The sequence below is a fragment of the Bufo gargarizans genome, chromosome 1, assembly GCF_014858855.1.
Source record: "Bufo gargarizans isolate SCDJY-AF-19 chromosome 1, ASM1485885v1, whole genome shotgun sequence".
NCBI classification, from domain to species: domain Eukaryota; kingdom Metazoa; phylum Chordata; class Amphibia; order Anura; family Bufonidae; genus Bufo; species Bufo gargarizans.
In genome coordinates this window covers 5,709,240-5,728,840 of record NC_058080.1, presented here as the reverse complement: position 1 = coordinate 5,728,840, position 19,601 = coordinate 5,709,240, and the positions used below count along the sequence as shown (strand labels likewise).

General features: G+C 44.0%; 1 protein-coding gene across 2 annotated transcripts in view; it reads left to right on the top strand.

The window, feature by feature from the left end:
* KCNIP4 (potassium voltage-gated channel interacting protein 4) overlaps positions 1 to 19,601 on the top strand; it is a 469,961-nt gene that overhangs the window by 285,708 nt on the left and 164,652 nt on the right. The window contains exon 1 of one of the 2 annotated variants that reach the window (XM_044294263.1): positions 4,592 to 4,720. The exons of the other annotated variant lie outside the window; for it this stretch is intronic. Within the exon in view, the coding sequence (XP_044150198.1) occupies positions 4,619 to 4,720 (102 nt within the window). The 5' untranslated portion in view covers positions 4,592 to 4,618. Of the gene's footprint in view, positions 1 to 4,591; positions 4,721 to 19,601 lie in introns of those variants that run through there. 2 annotated transcript variants of the gene reach the window in all.

Genomic DNA, 19,601 nt, shown 5'->3' with positions numbered 1-19,601 from the left:
CATTTACTTTAACCCGTAGGATACAGCGTACATGTACAGCGCTGGAAACTGGGACAGAAATCCCAACACCGTATAGCTACAGCGCTCTGATCGGACGGGCGCAGGAGCTGCGCCCACCCGATCAGAAGCAGAGGTCCAGCAGTCACTGATAGCCAGACCCCTGCTGTATGCGACGGCATTGGTGAAAACACCGATGTCGGCGCATTAACCCTTGCACTGCCGCGGTCAGCGCTGACCGCGGCACGTGCAGTATCCTGCCGAGTGCGGTGTGTCCATTGGGTCCCCGCGCTGCTGTGACAGGAATCCGATGGCAGAGAAGGCAGCCCGACGCCTTCCTTAGGCATTGTGGCTGCCATCCGTGTCAGCCTGTGAAATCCAGCCCCCTGGATCTCACAGGCAGGAACCTGTAAGTGTATTACAGTGAGTAACACTTACAGCCAATGCATTACAATACAAAAGTATTGTAATGCATTGTAGAGGGGATCAGACCCCAAAAGCTGAAGTCCCAGAGTGGGACAAAAAATAAAGTTAAAAAAGAAGACTACATTTTTACAAAAAAATTAAAAGTTTCAAGAGAAAGAAAAAGCATCCCTTTCCCAAAATAAAGTTTAAAAAATTGTGAAAAATAGGGGAAAAAAGTAGACATATTAGGTATTGCCATGTCCATATCGACCTGCTCTATAATAATAACACATGACCAACCCCATCAGGTGAACACCATATAAAAAAAAAGTGTTAAAAAAGCTATTTTCTGGTCACCTTACCTCATAAAAAGTGTAATACCAAGTGATCAAAAAGTCTTATGTACCCCAAAATGGTACCAATCAAACCGTCAAAAATTAGCCCCTACCTAAGACAATCGCACATTAAATAAAAAAAATTGGGCTCTGAGAAAATGGCAACACAAAAACAAGATTTTATTATGTTCAAAAATGATTTCACTGTGTAAAACATTACAAAAATAAAAATGATAGCCATATTAGGTATCGCCACTTCCATAACAACCTGCTCTATAAAAATATCACATTATATGCCCCCTCAGGTGAATGCTGTAAAAAAATAAAAAATAATATGCTGAAACAGCCATTTTTTCACCTTGCCTCCCAAAAAGTTTAATACAAAGTGATTAAAAAGTCTTATGTACCCCAAAATGGTACCGATCAAACCGTCACCTGATCCCATAAAAAATGAGCCCCTACCTAAGACAATCACCCAAAAATAAAAATAATAGGTCTCTCAGAAAATGGCAACACAAAAACAAGATTTTATTCTGTTCAAAAATTATTTGAAAGTGTAAAACTTAACAAAAATAAAAATGATAGACATATTTAGGTATCGCCGCATCCATAATAAACCGCTCAATAAAAATATCACATTATATGCTGTAAAACATAAATAAAATAACTATGCAAAATCAGCAATTTTTTTCACCTTGCCTCACAAAAAGTTTAATTCCAAGCGATCAAAAAGTTTTATGTACCCCAAAATGGTACCTATCAAACCATCACCTCATCCCGCAAAATATGAGCCCCCACATAAGACAATCACTTAAAAAATGAAAAACAATGGCACCCATAAACCTATCCATCAAAATCTGTGCTGCAAAAGCCATATGGCGCTCCTGCCATGTGCCCTCACAGCAGTTCACCACCACATGTAGAGTGTTTCCGTATTCAGGAGAAAATGGGTAACAAATTATGGGGTGCTTTTTCTCCTGTGTGTGAAAATGAAAAATTTTGGGCTAATGTAACATTTTTACAGCCAAGTGTTTCCAAATTCTGTAAAACGCTTAGGGGGTCAAAGTGCTCATTACCCCCTAATATATTCTTTAAGGGGTGTAGTTTCCAAAATGGGGTCACTTTTTGAGGGTTTCCACTGTACGGGTACGTCAGCGTCTCTTCAAATACAAAATGGTGCCTAAAAATCATTCTAGCAAATCTGCCTCCAAAATTCATATGGCGCTCCTTTCCTTCTGACTACTGCCATGTGCCCATAGAGCAGTTTACGACATATGGTGTACTTTCATAAACTGCAGAATCAGAGTAAGATATATTGAGGTTTATTTTGCTGTTAACCCTTGCTGTGTTGCAATAAAAAATTGATTAACATAAAAAATCTACCAAAAAAGTTAAATTTTTAAACTTCACCTCCATTTTCCTTTAAGTCTTGTGGAACACCTCAAGGGTTAAAAAGTTTGTAACATCAGTTTTAAATAATTTTAGGGGTGTAGTTTCTAAAATAGAGTAATTTGGGCGGTTTATATTACGTAAGCCCCTCAAAATCACTTTATAGCTGAATTGGTGCTTAAAAAAATGGTTTTGGAAGTTTTGTTGAAAATTTGAAAACTAGCTTCTAAACTTCTAAGCCTTCTAACATCCTAAAAAAAAAAATTATATTTAAAGCAGAGATATGGGGAATGTTGATTGGTTACCATTGTATGAGGTATTACTATCTGTCTTAAAAGTAGAGAAATTCAAATTTAGAAAATTGTGAATTTTCCCCAATTTTTGGTAAACTTTTGATTATTTCATAAATAAAGGTGAAATATATTGACTCAAATTTACCACTGTCATGAAGTACAATGTGTCTCAAGAAAACAATCTCAGAATGTCTTGGATAAGTAAAAGCGTTCCAAAGTTTTTACCACATATAACTTGTTAACATGCAACTTGTTAACATGCATGGGATAGGCATAAGGCCATCCTTCATATAAGATAGGGCCAGGGGCTATCCATAGTATTCAGTATATTGGGCAGACTAGATGGGCCAAATGGTTCTTATCTGCCGACACATTCTATGTTTCTATGTCAGATTTGCAAAAATCAGCCGGGGATTTAAGGTGAAAAGTGGCCTGGTACTGAAAGGGTTAATTTTGAGGCTTTAAAACTTGAGTAAACCTTCAACCTTCATTGTTTTTTTGGCTTCATTACATTAAAATTCCTACTGGTCAGTGCCGAGGACCATGAGAAGACTAAAGAGGTTTAAAGCTGCTTCTGGCTTTTTAGCTGCAGACTACATTGCGCTGGCTAAAATGCTATGCAGTGAGCAGAAGACTCAGGCAACACCACAGCTTCTGTTCACCAGCAGAAATCACATCAGGGGTGTACACAGATCTCATAGGGCCCCATACCAAAAATATATTGGGAACTGCCACCGCACCCAGATTTTCAGTATGTGTGCATCAACACTTCCAGGCAATGTGGAACATTTTTTTTGTAGAAGAACTTTTAAAAAATGGTAAAAGTTTTCCTATGCGTCACCCAATTTATCTGACTTCGATACTGGAAAAAACGGAACAGGTGCTTTAAAAATATGAAACTCATTCTGAACACCACATTTTCCAATGCATTTACACCAGACAACTTCCCAAATACATTGATAAATCTCACCCCATACAGCTCTATGTCTATGGCCTTCCTCATACAGTGTATTATAAAACTGCCTGGCAGAAGCCACCACTAGGGGGAGCTCAGTGCCTAGCAATTTATAAAGTTACCATTGACGGCAGTGGAAATTGTGAAAATTTCTTTGCACTCAGTCTCTACTAGGGGTGGCTGCATGTCAGAGCAGAAGGAGCTCCCACTCCCCCCGTCCCCCCCGTCCCCATAGCAGTTTTTGTGGTCTGCCTTCATGATAGGTACACCACTGGATCACTTGATTGTCAGGTACCCCACCCTCTTTACCTGCATGACTTAACTGCTGGGCCTTAGCAGACCCAAATCACCTGTGCCAGTGACTGTTGTCACCATACAGGACTCTTTTTTTCTCTGTAATTGGGTGCCCCTATTACAGTGGAAAGCTACAAATTTAAAAAAAAATGATATGTGACTGTCCCCAGAGGTCTAAATGTCATTAGACGATGCTCCCTTTCACACAGATCCATGTCCCTTTTCCAGTAAGCCATGCCTCTTTGGTGAAAAAGGTGTGGAAGATATCTGAAGAACTAGTTGGCCAAATTGCACCAAATTGTGGTATAGTTTATGAATGTCTATTTAAAAAAAAATTATATAAAGAATTTATCAACAGTCATATACTGTATTGAATGAAGAAGAATGTCCCAAAAATGAAGGTCTCTGTAAAAAAATTAAATAAAAAATACTTTCAAACCTGGCCATCATGACAAATGATGCAGAAAGTACATTGGAAAATTGTACAAGTTTTCATTATACGGTACAACGGTAAATAATTTCTTTAAGGAATAAGTCAATTCATTTAAGTCATTGTCTCCTGAGGAATAAGCTGTTTGCATTTTGCAGAGCACTATAGGAATAGGCACAAAGTCTTCTTATACCAGTGCAGAATATATTCATCTCTCGCTGTCTATCACATAGCTTTCCAGAAGACATGAAAGAAGTGGAATAGGAAACATTGAAAATAATAATTTAATAATACTAATATAAAAAATGTAATAATAATTTAATAATACGAAGAACAATGAGATGTTGAGCAAACGAAGGGCGAGATGAGTTTAAGAAGGTGGTAATCAAGGACAACCTCTGTGATAAACCCTAAGGGACATGATGCTTCTCAGTTCTCAGACTTGAATCCTATTTGAATCAATTCTGTTTTAACTCGTATTTTACATTCTTCTTCAGACAGTGTTGAAGATGAATTGGAAATGGCCACAGTTCGGCATCGCCCTGAGGCTCTCGAGTTGCTTGAGGCACAGACTAAGTTCACAAAGAAGGAGCTGCAGATTCTCTACAGAGGATTCAAGAACGTGAGTTTTTTAATTGACTGGATTTTAATAATTGAGCTGCTTAATTAAACAATGGAGGGTTATAAAGACCAAGAAGTCTATGCAAGGAAGACATTTCATGGTGACCGTTTAAAACCTAATTTTATGTCGAATCGGTACATCATTAGAACCCTGAAAGTGCAACAGTAGTGAATGATTAGGGTGTTGTGTTTTTTGCCTCCTTTTCTCAAGGTTTTGGAGTGTGTTTGTATGGTGTTTTTAGATTTTTGCTTTTTTTTTATGTCATATATTTCTGTAGGAAAACAAATGGCTTCCAAAAAGGCATAAAAAAAACTGTGCTTAAGAACAGCATTTGTTAAAAAGAAACACAAAAAGCAACTTAAGCAGCATTAAGCATGCCAAAAATACAGCAGCACTAGGTTTTATTTAAAAAAAAGAAGCAAACAAACAAAAAACATTGTGGCAGTAGCCTAAAAATGTATTCCCAAAGATCTGAACAACTACATTTGTCAACAATAAATGTTATCTTATATTGTCTCATTTGAGAACTCTTCATGGTAAATGTCATTTGCTGAACGGAGACAACCCCTTTAATGAGGTCAACTTTTTTCCTAGTAACAGCAGTGCTCTTTACTCTTTCACGTAAACCAGCAGAGCCTATTTTTTCTCTTCCAGAAAATACGTATAAACTTAAAAAAGGAGGCGGAGTCAGTTACTCCCGTTCTCACTGATGTCATCAGTTCATTTAGCAGTAGCCTTTGCTTTTAACACAGATGAAGATTTAATCATTGATAGGGACTGTATTACGGACATCAGGCATTTTCTGCTGTTGAGGTTACATGATCACTGATGGGGGTCTCTGACTCATTTGCAGACACTTGATTGGTTAGATGTATTTTAAATGTACTGATTTCTCACAGGTTGTTGCTGGTTATAGGGCTGGTGTCACCCGGTGCGTAGAAAATGGTGTCACACCCGCAGTGTAGCGGTATACTATATATTGTGTGGCACAGTGTATGTTATATGTGTATAACAAACATACAGTATTTCATATGAAAACGTACACTTATAAATAATTATGATACTGCGCTCTGGGACTATAGACGTATTTTTATATTAATGCGGGAATAGCGTGTTTTAATTACATGTAGCACATGAGTATACATCAATCTACAAGTATCTTTCTGGCTCAAACAGTGTACCTGTAATGTAGACTCCTGCTTGTGCTCTGATGCTCGATGCGATGGTTCGCCTTCCTGAGATCAGGGATTGTCGATTACATTGAAGTCAATCGCCGATAGCAGAGCAGGGAGAGGCCGTTGCTGCTACTAGGGGATTATACCATGGGGGAGTAATAAAGCCCATGGGGGGGCCCAGTAGAAATAATTCTCCTTATAATGTGACAGTGCAAAAAATACCCCCTTGTAATGCCCCCAGTTGAGCTAATGTCCCCATAGTGCCCCCATAATGTCCCAGTATAAAATACCCCTATATAGTGCCCCCAGTAAATTCCCCCATAGTGCTCCTCTCCCCACTTCCTGCTAGTGCCCCCCATAATGTACCAGTATAAAATGCCCCATATATAGTGTCCCCAGTAGATGCACTCAGTGTCCGGCCTCTGATAGGCTGCTGGCTTAATGTTCCCCATAATGCCCCCCAATAATGTGCCAGTGTCCCCATAGATCCCCCCCATCATGTGCCAGTATCAAGTGCCTCTCTCCTCCCCCCCACATGTCCCAGTATCATAGTGCCATCTCCCCCCCCCCAATGTGCCAGTATCAAGTGCCTCTCTCCTTCCCACCCCCCATGTGCCAGTATCATAGTGCCAAACCCCCCCATGTGCCAGTATCAAGTCCCTTCTCTCTCCCCCCCATGTCCCACTATCAAGTGCGTCTCCCCCCCATTTGCCAGTATCATAGTACCAAACCCACCCATGTGCCAGTATCAAGTGCTAACCCCCCATGTGCCAGTATCAAGTGCCTCTCTCCTCCCCCTCCATGTCCCAGTATCATAGTGCCATCCCCCAAAAAAGTGCCAGTATCAAGTGCCTCTCACCCCCCCCCCACTATGTCCCAGTATTATAGTGCCATCTCCCCCCCAAAAAAGTGCCTCTCTCCTCCCCCCTCATGTGCCAGTATCAAGTGCCTCTCTCCTTTCCCCCATGTGCCAGTATCATAGTGCCAACCCCTCCACATGTGCCAGTATCAGGTGCCAACCCCCCTCCCCCCATATGCCAGTATCAGGTGCCAACCCCCCTCCCCCCATGTGCCAGTATCAGGTGCCAGCCCCCCTCCCACCATGTGCCAGTATCAAGTGCCTCCCGCTCCCCCCATGGCAGTAACAGTCGGGTATAAAAAAAACACTTATACTTACCTCCATGTCAGCGATGCGATGCAGCCTCTTCCTGTATGTCCATATATGGAGTCAATGCTTGTGTATTCTAATTTAGCCTGTATTTCAGAAAAGATTCTGCTGGGATTCGAACCCACAGCCTTCCGTATCAGAGGCAAAGCACATACTCACACAGCCATAAGAGCTGCATTGCTACTGGCTGAAAAAATATGAGACTTCTACTGTTATAGCTGGCTAAGTGTACATCTATTCACATGACAGCTGCCCTAACACACCCAGCACTGCTATATCTCTATATGACAGCTGTCCCAGCACACTCAGCTCTGCTATATCTCTATATATGAAAGCTGCCCCAGCACACACAGCTCTGCTACATCTAATACACATGACAGCTGCACCAGCACACTCAGCTCTACTATATCTCTATATATGACAGCTGCTCCAGCACACCCAGCTCTGCTACATCTATATATCTCTAAGTATTGCTATACAGTAGATATATATATATATATAGAGAGATATAGCAGAGCTGAGTGTGCTGGGGCAGCTGTCATGTGTATAGATGTAGCAGAGCTGGGTGTGTTTGGGCAGCTGTCATGTGTATAGATGTAGCAGAGCTGGGTTTGCTGGGGCAGCTATCATATATAGAGATATAGCAGAGCTGAGTGTGCTAGGACAGCTGTCATATAGAGATATAGCAGTGCTGGGTGTGTTGGGGCAGCTGTCATGTGTATAGATGTACACTTAGCCAGCTATAACAGTAGAAGTCTCATATTTTTTTTCAGTCAGTGGCAATGCAGCTCTTATGGCTGTGTGGGTAAGTGCTTTGCCTCTGATACAGAAGGTCGTGGGTTCGAATCCCAGACACATCAATACAGATGATTATGCCTGGGATTCGTAAATGCCGGCCCTACTGGTGCGGCCTGCACCCCCCTTGCAATTCCATTGCTTACAGTCTAGCTGAGCTCATAGTGCAGTGGGGTTCTATTCTATTTCTAGTTTCCTGTGCCACATATTATCCCCAACATCTATTTGTTTTATAGTCTGACTACCATTTACCATCATCTGATTACCATCATCCATCACCATGTGTTCCATCATCTGACTATCATTACTATCCTCTTCCAGTCATCTGTTGGTGAGTTCTTATTATCTTGTCTTCTTGTAGCCTACTAGTGTTGTGACATGTGTTTCATATTTCTTGTTTGTTCAATGGTCTGGTTGTTACACGGTTTGGTCCTGTAAAATCTGGGTGTATCTGGGTACTGGGAGCCACTGCTAGTACCCAGGAAAGTGCATTGTTATTGGTGAAGGCTAGGTCTACCCTCTTGTGTCTGGCCACCATTGTTAAAGAATGGCATAGACACTGGTGGCAAATGTATTGTTAGGGGTACGTTGTCCAACAGCTATAGCTATAGATTACTTACAAGGCAGGTTATTGCTTGCAAATAGTCAATTGAAGTTCTGTTTGGCACTGAGGACATAGAAGGGGTAATGAGACCTGGTTGAAGCCAAACCATGCTTTTCTATGCAAAACCTCCATAAATAACAAAACTCGTTATTTTATTTTGTCTGTTCTGACATCCCTAGTCTGTCCCTGTATAAGGCTAGGGCTGCAGGGAGAATTTTTGGAACTACCAATTGATTTTAGCCACCACTCTACAGCTGAAGTGCAAAAGAAATTCTACACAATTTCTATGAGTGCAATTTTTGAGGCCTGTGGCTACCAATTGTCAAAGATAATCTGTCATCTCTCATGCCAGTTTTAGTAAATAATCATACACCCCATAACACAATGATTCTGAGGAAACTTTTCCTATAGCTCTATGCTGTGCCATACCTGATATTCCTACTAAAACTTTATGAATAAATTGACAACTAGGTGCTGGGGCTGTGTCCTTACACAGTCTGATACTGTTCAACCAGATGTCAACTTTTTCATAAGCAGAGAAATGGCACAACACAAAATTAAGTAAAAGATGCCCCAGAATTGTTGTTTCATGGGATTACAAGCATTTACTTATACAGACATGTCAGGAGAGGTGAAAGACCCCCTTTAATGTAAGTTAGTAGTGCTACAAAAAGTCTTTATGTAGCCCAGGACTAACGCTTAGACTATTCAATGCTGCAAGACAGAGTGGTATCTTTCGTAGAAACATAGAAGATTGAAGGCATAAAACAATCAACTCGTAAAGTTGATTATAAGCAGCAGGGGTACTCCTACTTCTTCATGTTCTTAGTTACCACTTCATTTGGGTATTTGCTATAAAACTGCCTTGCATCTGAATCTGGGGTTGGTTATCTTCTAGCTTAGTCTGGTTGAATAGGGTGAAGTTGCAGATTGTTGAGCCTATTTATATCCAGGCCTCACTCTATACTGGTTTTTGGGCATATTGTTTGCACATGCATTTCCTCCCAAATTCTGTAATTTAAATCTTCTTTTAGTTAATGTGTCTTCTGTGTATTCTGCTTTTAGTGTGTTTTCTGTTTTTGGTATTTGTTTCTGTGCTGTTGTATCGTTCTCGCTAAATTGCTGGGTTGAATTAAGATGGGGTCAGGTCAGTAGAGCTTCTTTTTCTGTTCACTGTCATTCGCCAGCTAACTACCTGCATGCTATACATCTGCCATCCACTCCATTGCTGGATCGTCTCCTCTTTCCATGACTCTTCCATCAGTGTGTTTTAGTGTCTTGTTTCTTGCTAGTATTGATACATGCTTCATTATATGGTTTCGCGACCATCCGGCTGTTGTTCAGTTCAGCCCTACTGTAAGTCCTGGGGGTGTCTGAGCCCCATAAGCCATTGTCAGGACATGAGAAAGTGACGGCGATAGGAGAAGTCTGTGGTCTTGTGCACAATCGGCATCATTACAAAGTTAGAACTAATTACTTCCCATTGTGGTTGAGCATCTAAGTATAACTTCTTCATTTCAGATCTCTCCTATGCCTTATTAGTAGATCCAATCAGAGAACACACTGGATATCGTAAATGCAGTCTACGCATTCTATATTCCCGAATGACACCTGCCCATTCAACATCTTGGCTATTTCAGTAACATCTGTTATTGAAACCTGAGCAGGAGCACACACTCTGTGATGCAGGCTTGATATCCACATAATCACTGCCTATAACTCAATAATGGTCTTATTTACTGAATAGTATATGACTTCCCCAGGATCAATGAAAGGTAAGACCACATGGTCTGAGCAGCTGCTAAGGAGGTGGAAGTCCCTAACCGGGTAGAACGTTTTCTTGGAACAGGTATGCTGATCTTTACACATTTTAGGGTACAACCACACGGTCAGGTTTCTGCATGCAGTTTTGGAAACCAAAACCAGGAGCAAGTTCAAGGAGAAGTTGTATCTGCCCTGCATACTTTCTCTCCTTTTATGATTCACTCTTGGTTTTGGCTTCCAAATCTGCATCCAGAAACCTGGCTTTGTGGCCATACCCTTAGAGAAATAATAGTGTGACAGGGTGTCACAATGTTTTGCAGAAAAAGTGCTGGATGGTGTGTACATTGCACCAAGTTTCCAGCACTTCATGTGTTAAAAGGCTCCAGGAAGGTTTGGTTTTCCTTGTATCCAGAAGCTTTCTGGGAAAAAGAAAACCACTTTAGGGTCCTGGAGCCAGTCAGGGAAGAGTTGGGTGGGTTCCTTGACCACCCGGAGCCAGTCCGGGTTTTACCTCCCTCGGGGACTGCTCACACAGATGTACTAATTAAGTCAGCAGCCCTGACCCAGGAGCTCTCTCTCTGGCAGTCTGTTTGAGAAGCTGCAAGGCCAGGAGCTCTGAGAACGGTTAGTTTCTCCACCTAACTACTGAACTGTAAGTTGCTCTATTTTCCCCTTGAAAATGCTCTTTGTGTTATGAGTTTAGCTAGGGCTGTCGAGTGAGATAGGCAGGAGCCAGACGGCTATTGTTGTTTTTGGTTTTGTTTGTTAATTTGAGCAACTTGCAAAAATAAACTAGCAACAGTCTGACGCACAAGCTACAAAGGTGTCAGTGTACCTGTTTCCGCCGAAAACAACCCCCGGGAAGGCGTAACAGTTCACAAATTGGTGTCGGATGCGGGCAGACGGATCTCTGCCAGATACCACCCGTCTAGCAACTTGAATTGCATTTCATCTTATCATCCAGTACGATGGAAGACCTGGTGTTGAGGTTGGCACAAGCCTGTGCAACCCAGCAAGACGCAAATGCAGTCCAGCGAGAGACTAATGCCAGATATGAAAAGGCTTTGGCTGCACTAGCTGAGGCTGCGGAAAGAGACAGGCAAATGCAAGCTGAAGCCGCTCGGAAAGACAGAGAAACTCTTACAGAGGTTCTGCAGCAGCTGGCGAATACGCGTCCGGATCGACCTAGCAATAGTGGGTTGATCAAAGCAAGCCATTTTCTTCAGAAAATGACCCCACACGATGACGTGGAAGCGTTTCTGAATACTTTTGAACGTACCGCAGATCGGGAGGCGTGGCCTAAGCCTCAGTGGGCGGGGTTGGTTGCTCCGTTTCTAACTGGTGACTCTCAGAAAGCGTATTTTGATTTGTCTGCCGAGGATGCCCAGGACTACGAGAAGCTAAAGCTTGAAATTCTCCGCCGTTTGGGTGTCACTCCTGCTGTGCGGGCCCAAGGCGTGCACCGCTGGAATTACCAACCTAATAAGTCTCCCAGGTCACAGATGCAGGACCTAATTTATCTGGTACGAAAGTGGTTGCAACCTGAGATACTCACGGCACCCCAGATTGTCGAAAGGGTCACAATGGATCGCTTCCTGACGGCGCTGCCGTATGAATTAAGAAAATGGGTCAGTCACGCTGATCCAAAGTCTGCCAATGAGTTAGTTGAGATGGTTGAACGCTACCTCGCAGCAGAGGGGTTTTTGGCAGGGGGGTCTGACCCCGAGAACTTGCCTGTAAAGCCGCGTCTGCCCGCAGTGGCGGGGAGAGGCGCCTCAACCTTAAGTGCTGATCCTGGTTTGAAAACGTGGGTGAAGACCAACATGGATACTAGGCTGCTGAAAGAGACCCTACCAGGCTCCGGTGTCCAGTGCTGGAGGTGCAAAGCCCGGGGGCATGTGGCTGCTAAATGTCCTGACGTCCCAGTACCTATGGAGTGTGGAGCCGCTCGGCGCCTTTCCTTCTTTGCTCATCCAGCGTGTCTGACATCTGCGCTGGCTCACATGGCACAAGTCAAAGTGGATGGAAGGAGTGTCCAGGCCTTGCTGGATTCTGGAAGCCTCGTTACGCTTGTACATTCAGACCTAGTAGCTCCAGACCAGCTGAAAAACCAGTGCATGGGTGTTGTGTGCATACATGGTGATGCAAAAAGTTATGGTACGGCGGTGGTCCCCATTGAGACTCAGTTTGGTGTGACATCCCATGAGGTTGGAGTGTCTAAATCCCTGATGCATAGTGTCATACTAGGGCGGGACTTTCCTTTGTTCTGGGACCTGTGGGCGGTCGACTTTCCACCTCAAGTTTCCCTAAGTGTGAGAGATGAAACTCTGGCTAGCCTGCCTAACTTTGGGGATTCTGGTTCTGAAGCACCAGCCGGTGGACTGACCCCAGTTGAGCCTGACCAGTTCCCCTTCTCTGTGCTAGTGGGGGAATCCGATAGACCACAAGAGTCTATGGAAGAGTTACCTATGCCAGAAATAAACTGCTCTCAAGATAACTTTGGCACATCCCAACTGAGGGACCCAACGTTAGCTCGTGCTTGGGAAAATGTGGCTGTGATTAATGAGGTTGCCCACAGTACGGGCTTGGAGAAGGTGTACCCTCACTTTGCTGTCAACCATGATCTTCTCTATCGTGTTGATAATATAAGGGGTGAAGTCGTAGAGCAACTAGTTGTTCCCAAATCGCATAGGAAAGTGGTACTTGACCTGGCTCATAAAAACCCCATGGGAGGACACCTGGCGGCCGAGAAAACGCAGCAACGGGTACTCCAGAGGTTTTTTTGGCCAGGCATATTTGAAGAAATCAAACGATTCTGTTCGTCTTGCCCAGAATGTCAGTTGACGTCCCCTGCGCCTCATTACCGGGGACCCTTGGTACCGTTACCCATCATTGAGGTACCTTTTCACCGGATTGCAATGGATTTGGTGGGGCCCCTGGTGAAATCTGCAAAGGGACATCAATACATTCTTGTGGTTTTAGACTATGCCACTAGGTATCCCGAGGCGGTTCCTCTGCGGAACACGTCAGCTAAAACAATTGCCCGGGAGCTGTTTCATATGTTTGCTAGAACAGGCATTCCAAAAGAGATCCTGACGGATCAAGGAACGCCTTTTATGTCAAACGTAATGAAAGGTTTGTGTAAGCTGCTGGGTATAAAACAGTTAAGGACATCTGTCTATCACCCTCAAACTGATGGGTTGGTTGAGCGCTTCAACAAAACCCTCAAGAGAATGTTAAAAAGGGTCGTTGAGGCAGACGGGAGAGATTGGGATTGCCTGCTCCCCTACTTGATGTTTGCTGTTCGTGAGGTGCCTCAGTCGTCTACTGGGTTTTCCCCGTTTGAGCTTTTGTATGGGCGACAACCCCGGGGGCTTTTGGATATTGCAAAGGAGTCGCGGGAAGAGGAGCCCTCTCCCCACCGCTCCCTGGTGGAACATGTTCTACAGATGCAGGATCGCATCACAGCTGTAATGCCCATAGTACAAGAACATATGAGACAGGCTCAAGAGGCCCAAAGTCGCATATACAATCGGGGAGCCAGACTCAGGGTTTTTCAGCCGGGTGACCGGGTCCTGGTTCTGGTTCCCACCGTCGAAAGCAAATTCCTAGCGAAATGGCAAGGGCCCTATGAGGTTGTAGAGAAGATAGGGGAGGTGAATTATAAAGTCCACCAACCTGACAAACGGAAAAAAATGCAAATTTATTATGTCAATTTAATAAAGGCCTGGAAGGAACCGTTAGTTTCTATGGCGGCTGATTTAGCATGATATTGTTACAGATCCACAAGCTCGGGTTCGCTTGAAGCCATATCGCATTCCTGAAGCTCGCAGACAGACAGTAGCCGGTGAGATCCAGAGAATGTTGGAGCTAGGTGTTATTGAGCCGTCCCATAGTGATTGGTCTAGCCCTGTGGTGTTGGTACCAAAACCGATGGGTCCTGGCGGTTTTGCAACGACTTTCGCAAATTAAACGATATCTCAAAGTTTGACGCTTATCCCATGCCACGGGTGGATGAGTTGATAGAAAGGTTAGGTCCAGCCAGGTACATTACAACCCTGGATCTAACCAGAGGTTATTGGCAGATTCCACTTACTTCAACGGCTAGGGAAAAGACAGCATTTTCTACTTCTCAGGGCCTATTCCAGTATGTGAGAATGCCGTTTGGGCTTCATGGGGCCCCTGCCACCTTTCAGAGGTTGATGGATGAAGTCCTTAGGCCACACCGGCGCTTCGCGTCGGCCTACCTTGACGACGTGGTGATATTCAGCTCGGATTGGGAAAGTCATCTTCCCAAGGTCCAAGCGGTGGTAGACTCAATTCGGCAGGCTGGTCTGACGGCCAATCCCAAGAAATGTGCCCTGGGCCTTGAAGAGGCACGATACCTAGGGTACATTATTGGTAAAGGCCTCATCAAGCCTCAGGCTCAAAAGGTACAGGCAATTAAAGAGTGGCCTCAACCTTGCACAAAAAAACAGGTGAGGACGTTTCTGGGCATGGTAGGGTATTACCAGAGGTTTATTCCAGATTTTGCCACCATAGCTGCTCCGCTTACGGACCTAATCAAGGGCAAAAGCTCAGGGGGAATTTCTTGGAACAAAGATGCTGAGGTTGCGTTCTGTAAACTCAAGGAGGTGTTATGCAGTAGGCCAGTTTTGATCGCTCCTGATTTCAAAAAAAAGTTTGTTGTTCAAACAGATGCTTCCAATGTGGGCCTAGGGGCCGTGTTGTCACAGTTGGTGCATGAAGAAGAACACCCAGTGATATATTTGAGTAGGAAGCTAACCCCAGCTGAGAAAAACTATAGTATTGTGGAGCGCGAGTGTTTGGCCATCAAGTGGGCTTTAGAGACTCTGCGATACTATCTGCTCGGCCGTCAATTTCAGTTAGTGACAGATCATTCCCCTCTTACCTGGATGTCACGGGCCAAAGATCATAATGCAAGGGTGACCCGCTGGTTCCTGTCACTACAGGACTATAATTTCTCAGTGGAGCACAGAGCAGGAAAGCTGCAGGCCAATGCTGACGCTCTCTCCCGAACTCATTGTATGTTCTCGGAAAGTGTCCGTACCCACGGGTTCGAACAGAGGGAGGGGGTATGTGACAGGGTGTCACAATGTTTTGCAGAGAAAGTGCTGGATGGTGTGTACATTGCACCAAGTTTCCAGCACTTCATGTGTTAAAAGGCTCCAGGAAGGTTTGGTTTTCCTTGTATCCAGAAGCTTTCTGGGAAAAAGAAAACCACTTTAGGGTCCTGGAGCCGATCAGGGAAGAGTTGGGTGGGTTCCTTGACCACCCGGAGCCAGTCCGGGTTTTACCTCCCTCGGGGACTGCTCACACAGATGTACTAATTAAGTCAGCAGCCCTGACCCAGGAGCTCTCTCTCTGGCAGTCTGTTTGAGAAGCTGCAAGGCCAGGAGCTCTGAGAACGGTTAGTTTCTCCACCTAACTACTGAACTGCAAGTTGCTCTATTTTCCCCTTGAAAATGCTCTTTGTGTTTTGTGTTATGAGTTTAGCTAGGGCTGCCGAGTGAGATAGGCAGGAGCCAGACGGCTATTGTTGTTTTTGGTTTTGTTTGTTAATTTGAGCAACTTGCAAAAATAAACTAGCAACAGTCTGACGCACAAGCTACAAAGGTGTCAGTGTACCTGTTTCCGCCGAAAACAACCCCCGGGAAGGCGTAACAGTTCACAAATGTGAGACTTCATACATATGGCAGAGCCATGGAAATGAAGCCTGTACAGCCTCTATGTGCAAATGTACAGGCGTCATCGGATGCCATATGTGCAAAGCTATCCTTCCTAAGATGCATTGCTTCTTTGGGAGAATGGCTCCATACATATGACTTCTGATGGAGCATGCCAACTCTGTATGCCTCCTTATGAAATCATACTGTATGGCAAAAATGAGATATAACAGAGGTTCAAGCACTAGAATGGGAGCCCTATAATAACCCCATGCAAAACTGAGCCATAATACAGCCATGTAAGTGGTAAAGCACTAGTATCTACTGTGAATACTATGTGGCGTAGCTATTTGTATATATTCTGTGGACCAGTGGGAAACTAGGCCATACAAAGGCCACAGTTGCTTTTAAGTCCAAACTAGGAGTCCCTTAAAATTAGGATAGAGACCATTCACAGTGTTATCGACAGCTGAATTTGACTATGATCTTGCATCGAAAACCACAGGGTAGCACTTTCCACTGTTTTTGGTTGGAGACCATGCTACTATTCACGCAATTGTGGATTGTTGCCTTGACTGACCAATGGTTTTTGGTGCAGAGTAGTGCCAAAATTCAGCTGTCAAAAAACTCTGTGTAGAAAAACACTTACGTGTACAGTGGGAAGCACAATGGCTTATGATTCTACTTTGATAGTGATGGTACCTATCATAAATAGAGATATGGCTCTATACAAATGAATATATGGTATTTGAATAGTATCATATACAAACTCACAGAGCATGGTGGTGAGCACTGTATGACAAGTAAATATCGGCAATCTGTAGCATCACCTACTACAGAAAGCCTCTGCAAGTGACGTCAGCACATGAATTGTGCATGAAATGATTTTCCATGGTTAAGCAGCAACACCCAAGCCTAAGATCATCAAGTCCGCCAATGATTCCTCCATCAGACGCCAGCAGGATGCTACCTACAGGAATGCACAGTGCTTACTTTAAAATGTGGCGGAGGAGGTATAATGGTGTGAGCAGGGGTGTATACAGATCTCATCGGGCCCCATAGCAAAACTAAGTATGGGCTCCTGTGCACCCCCAATTTCCCAGTATGCATGTGTCAGACATTCCTAGGTAATGGTAGAACTGAAACCGCAACGCTCCAGATTTTAAATGAATGTATGGTCTTTTTTTATTAAGTAGAAGAAATTGTAATAAATAAAAAATTGCAATAAAAAGACGCCCTCGGTTTCACCCACTTTTCCAACTGCTAAGTGCTTTAAAAATATGGCAGTCATTCTGAACGCTATGAGGGACATTCATCAAGACTGGCATTCCCATACGCCAGTCTTATCTCTCTTCACCAGGGTGAGCTACGCCTCATTTTTTTAGAGGTAGATGCCACATCTGACAATCTATGCGGCAGAAACTGAAGTCTGTGCCAGCTAGGGGCTGGCGTAATTATAGTTCAGCTATAACTTACTCTAGTTTCTAGCGTTAGTTATAGTAAATCCAGGGAGATATGTGAAGCCCCGCCCCTCCCGCTAATCCCTGCCTTTTTCTCACCACTTCAGAAAAGTGTCAATAGTGATGTAAATAGGTTGATAAATGTCCTGTCAATTTATTTAAACAAGACAACTGCAAAAAAACGACTACATCTCCTGCTTCACTTCACATATTTAACTGCTGTCTGCCTGCAGCTACCACTAGGGGGAGCTCAGTGCATAAGAGCTTATACAGTTAACATTGCATGCAATGGAAGCTGTAATCATCTCTTTGCAGTGAGCTCCCCCTATTGGCAGCTGCATAAAAATGCAGTGGTTGAACATCTGGAACAGAAGAAGTTGTTCAGCTCTGGGTCCCCCTTCCCCTGGGCTCCATAACAGTCAAGTGGTCTGCTTCCATTGAAAGCATGCCATTAGGATGGGGCTGCATTATTTGCTTTAGGCTAGACCCAACCCCTTATTTTCAGTGATTCTTAACACTATATTTCTTACTGCCTTTATACCAGTTGACTGGCATAAATACATTAAAACATCTCCTTTAAATATCTCACTTCCCTCATAGTATGTTATAAAGCTGCTGCCACCACTCAAGGGAACTGCACAAGAATGTATACAATTACCATTGCTTTTAATGGAAGCTGTAAATAAACTGTTTGAACTGAGCTCCCCCTAGTGGTGGCTAATGGAGAATGCAGTAAATCTATGTCAGGAACAGAAGAAGTAGTCCATGCTCAGTATGAGTCACGTGGTCTTCCAGCTCAGGTGTCACGGACGGTGTACAGGAAACAAGGCAAAGCAACATGTATAAACGACTCGCTGGATCCAAAAACTAAGGAACCAAGGGAGACCCCTGCAGAAGACCTGGCACTTTCCCTGGCTGCTCAGCCTATGCAAAGATCCGAATGGTGGAGGTTTGCATATCCACGAACCTTGACTATAAAGCCCTGAGCACCCTACAATAGTGAGGGGACACGACCACCGGCTCCCTACACAAGATACGGAGGGAGTCAGGGTCACCTGGGATCCAGCAAACAGAAAATAACAGATAAAGGTACAACACTTAGCTTTGAAGCAAACAGGAGGACAGAGTCAGCGTGCACACACACTCCAGGAAGTAGTATAAGCCGCCCAGAAAAGCCTTCTGGGGAAGAATTTAAAGGGAAGCAATTAGTCCAACACATGACAGCTGAGAGAGGCTAATGAGAGGAGGAGCTGAATACCACAACACAGAAACTCAAGGAGGAGGTTCTGAAAGGCCTCTGTCAGAGCTTCTCAGCTGTCTGGTTGTGACACTCTGTCAGAGCTTCTCAGCTGTCTGGTTGTGACAGTACCCCTCCCTCTACGAGTGGACTCCGGACACTCAGAACCCACCTTCTCAGGATGGGACCTATGGAAAGCCCTGATGAGACGAGAGGCCTTAATGTCCGTCACTGGGACCCACATCCTCTCCTCAGGACCATACCCCTCCCACTGAACAAGGTACTGAAGAGAACCGCGGACAAGACGAGAATCCACAATCCTAGAGACCTGAAATTCAAGATTCCCATCAACCATAATCGGAGGAGGAGGCAAAGGCGAGGGTACAATGGGTTGAACATAAGGTTTCAATAAGGACTTATGAAAAACATTATGGATCTTCCAAGTCTGAGGAAGATCAAGACGGTATGCAACAGGATTGATGACAGACAGGATTTTGTAAGGCCCAATAAACCTAGGACCCAACTTCCAGGAGGGAACCTTCAATTTGATATTCTTGGTAGACAACCACACCAGATCACCAACATTCAGGTCCGGACCAAGCACACGTCTCTTATCAGCCACACGCTTATATCTCTCTCTTTGCCAAATAGATAACAAAGACGAGGAGAATCTGTCCTCATCAGGTAAACCAGAAGACCCCTCTCCCGAGAAAGTCCCAAACTGTGGATGAAACCCATATGCACCAAAAAATGGTGACTTATCAGAGGACTCCTGACGACGGTTATTTAAAGCAAACTCAGCAAGGGACAAAAAAGAACACCAATCCTCTTGATTCTCCGCCACAAAACAACGCAGATATGTCTCCAGATTCTGATTGACGCGCTCTGTTTGGCCATTCGACTGCGGGTGGAAAGCAGAAGAGAATGACAACCGAACCCCCAAGCGAGAACAGAAAGCCTTCCAGAATCTGGAAACAAACTGTGTGCCCCT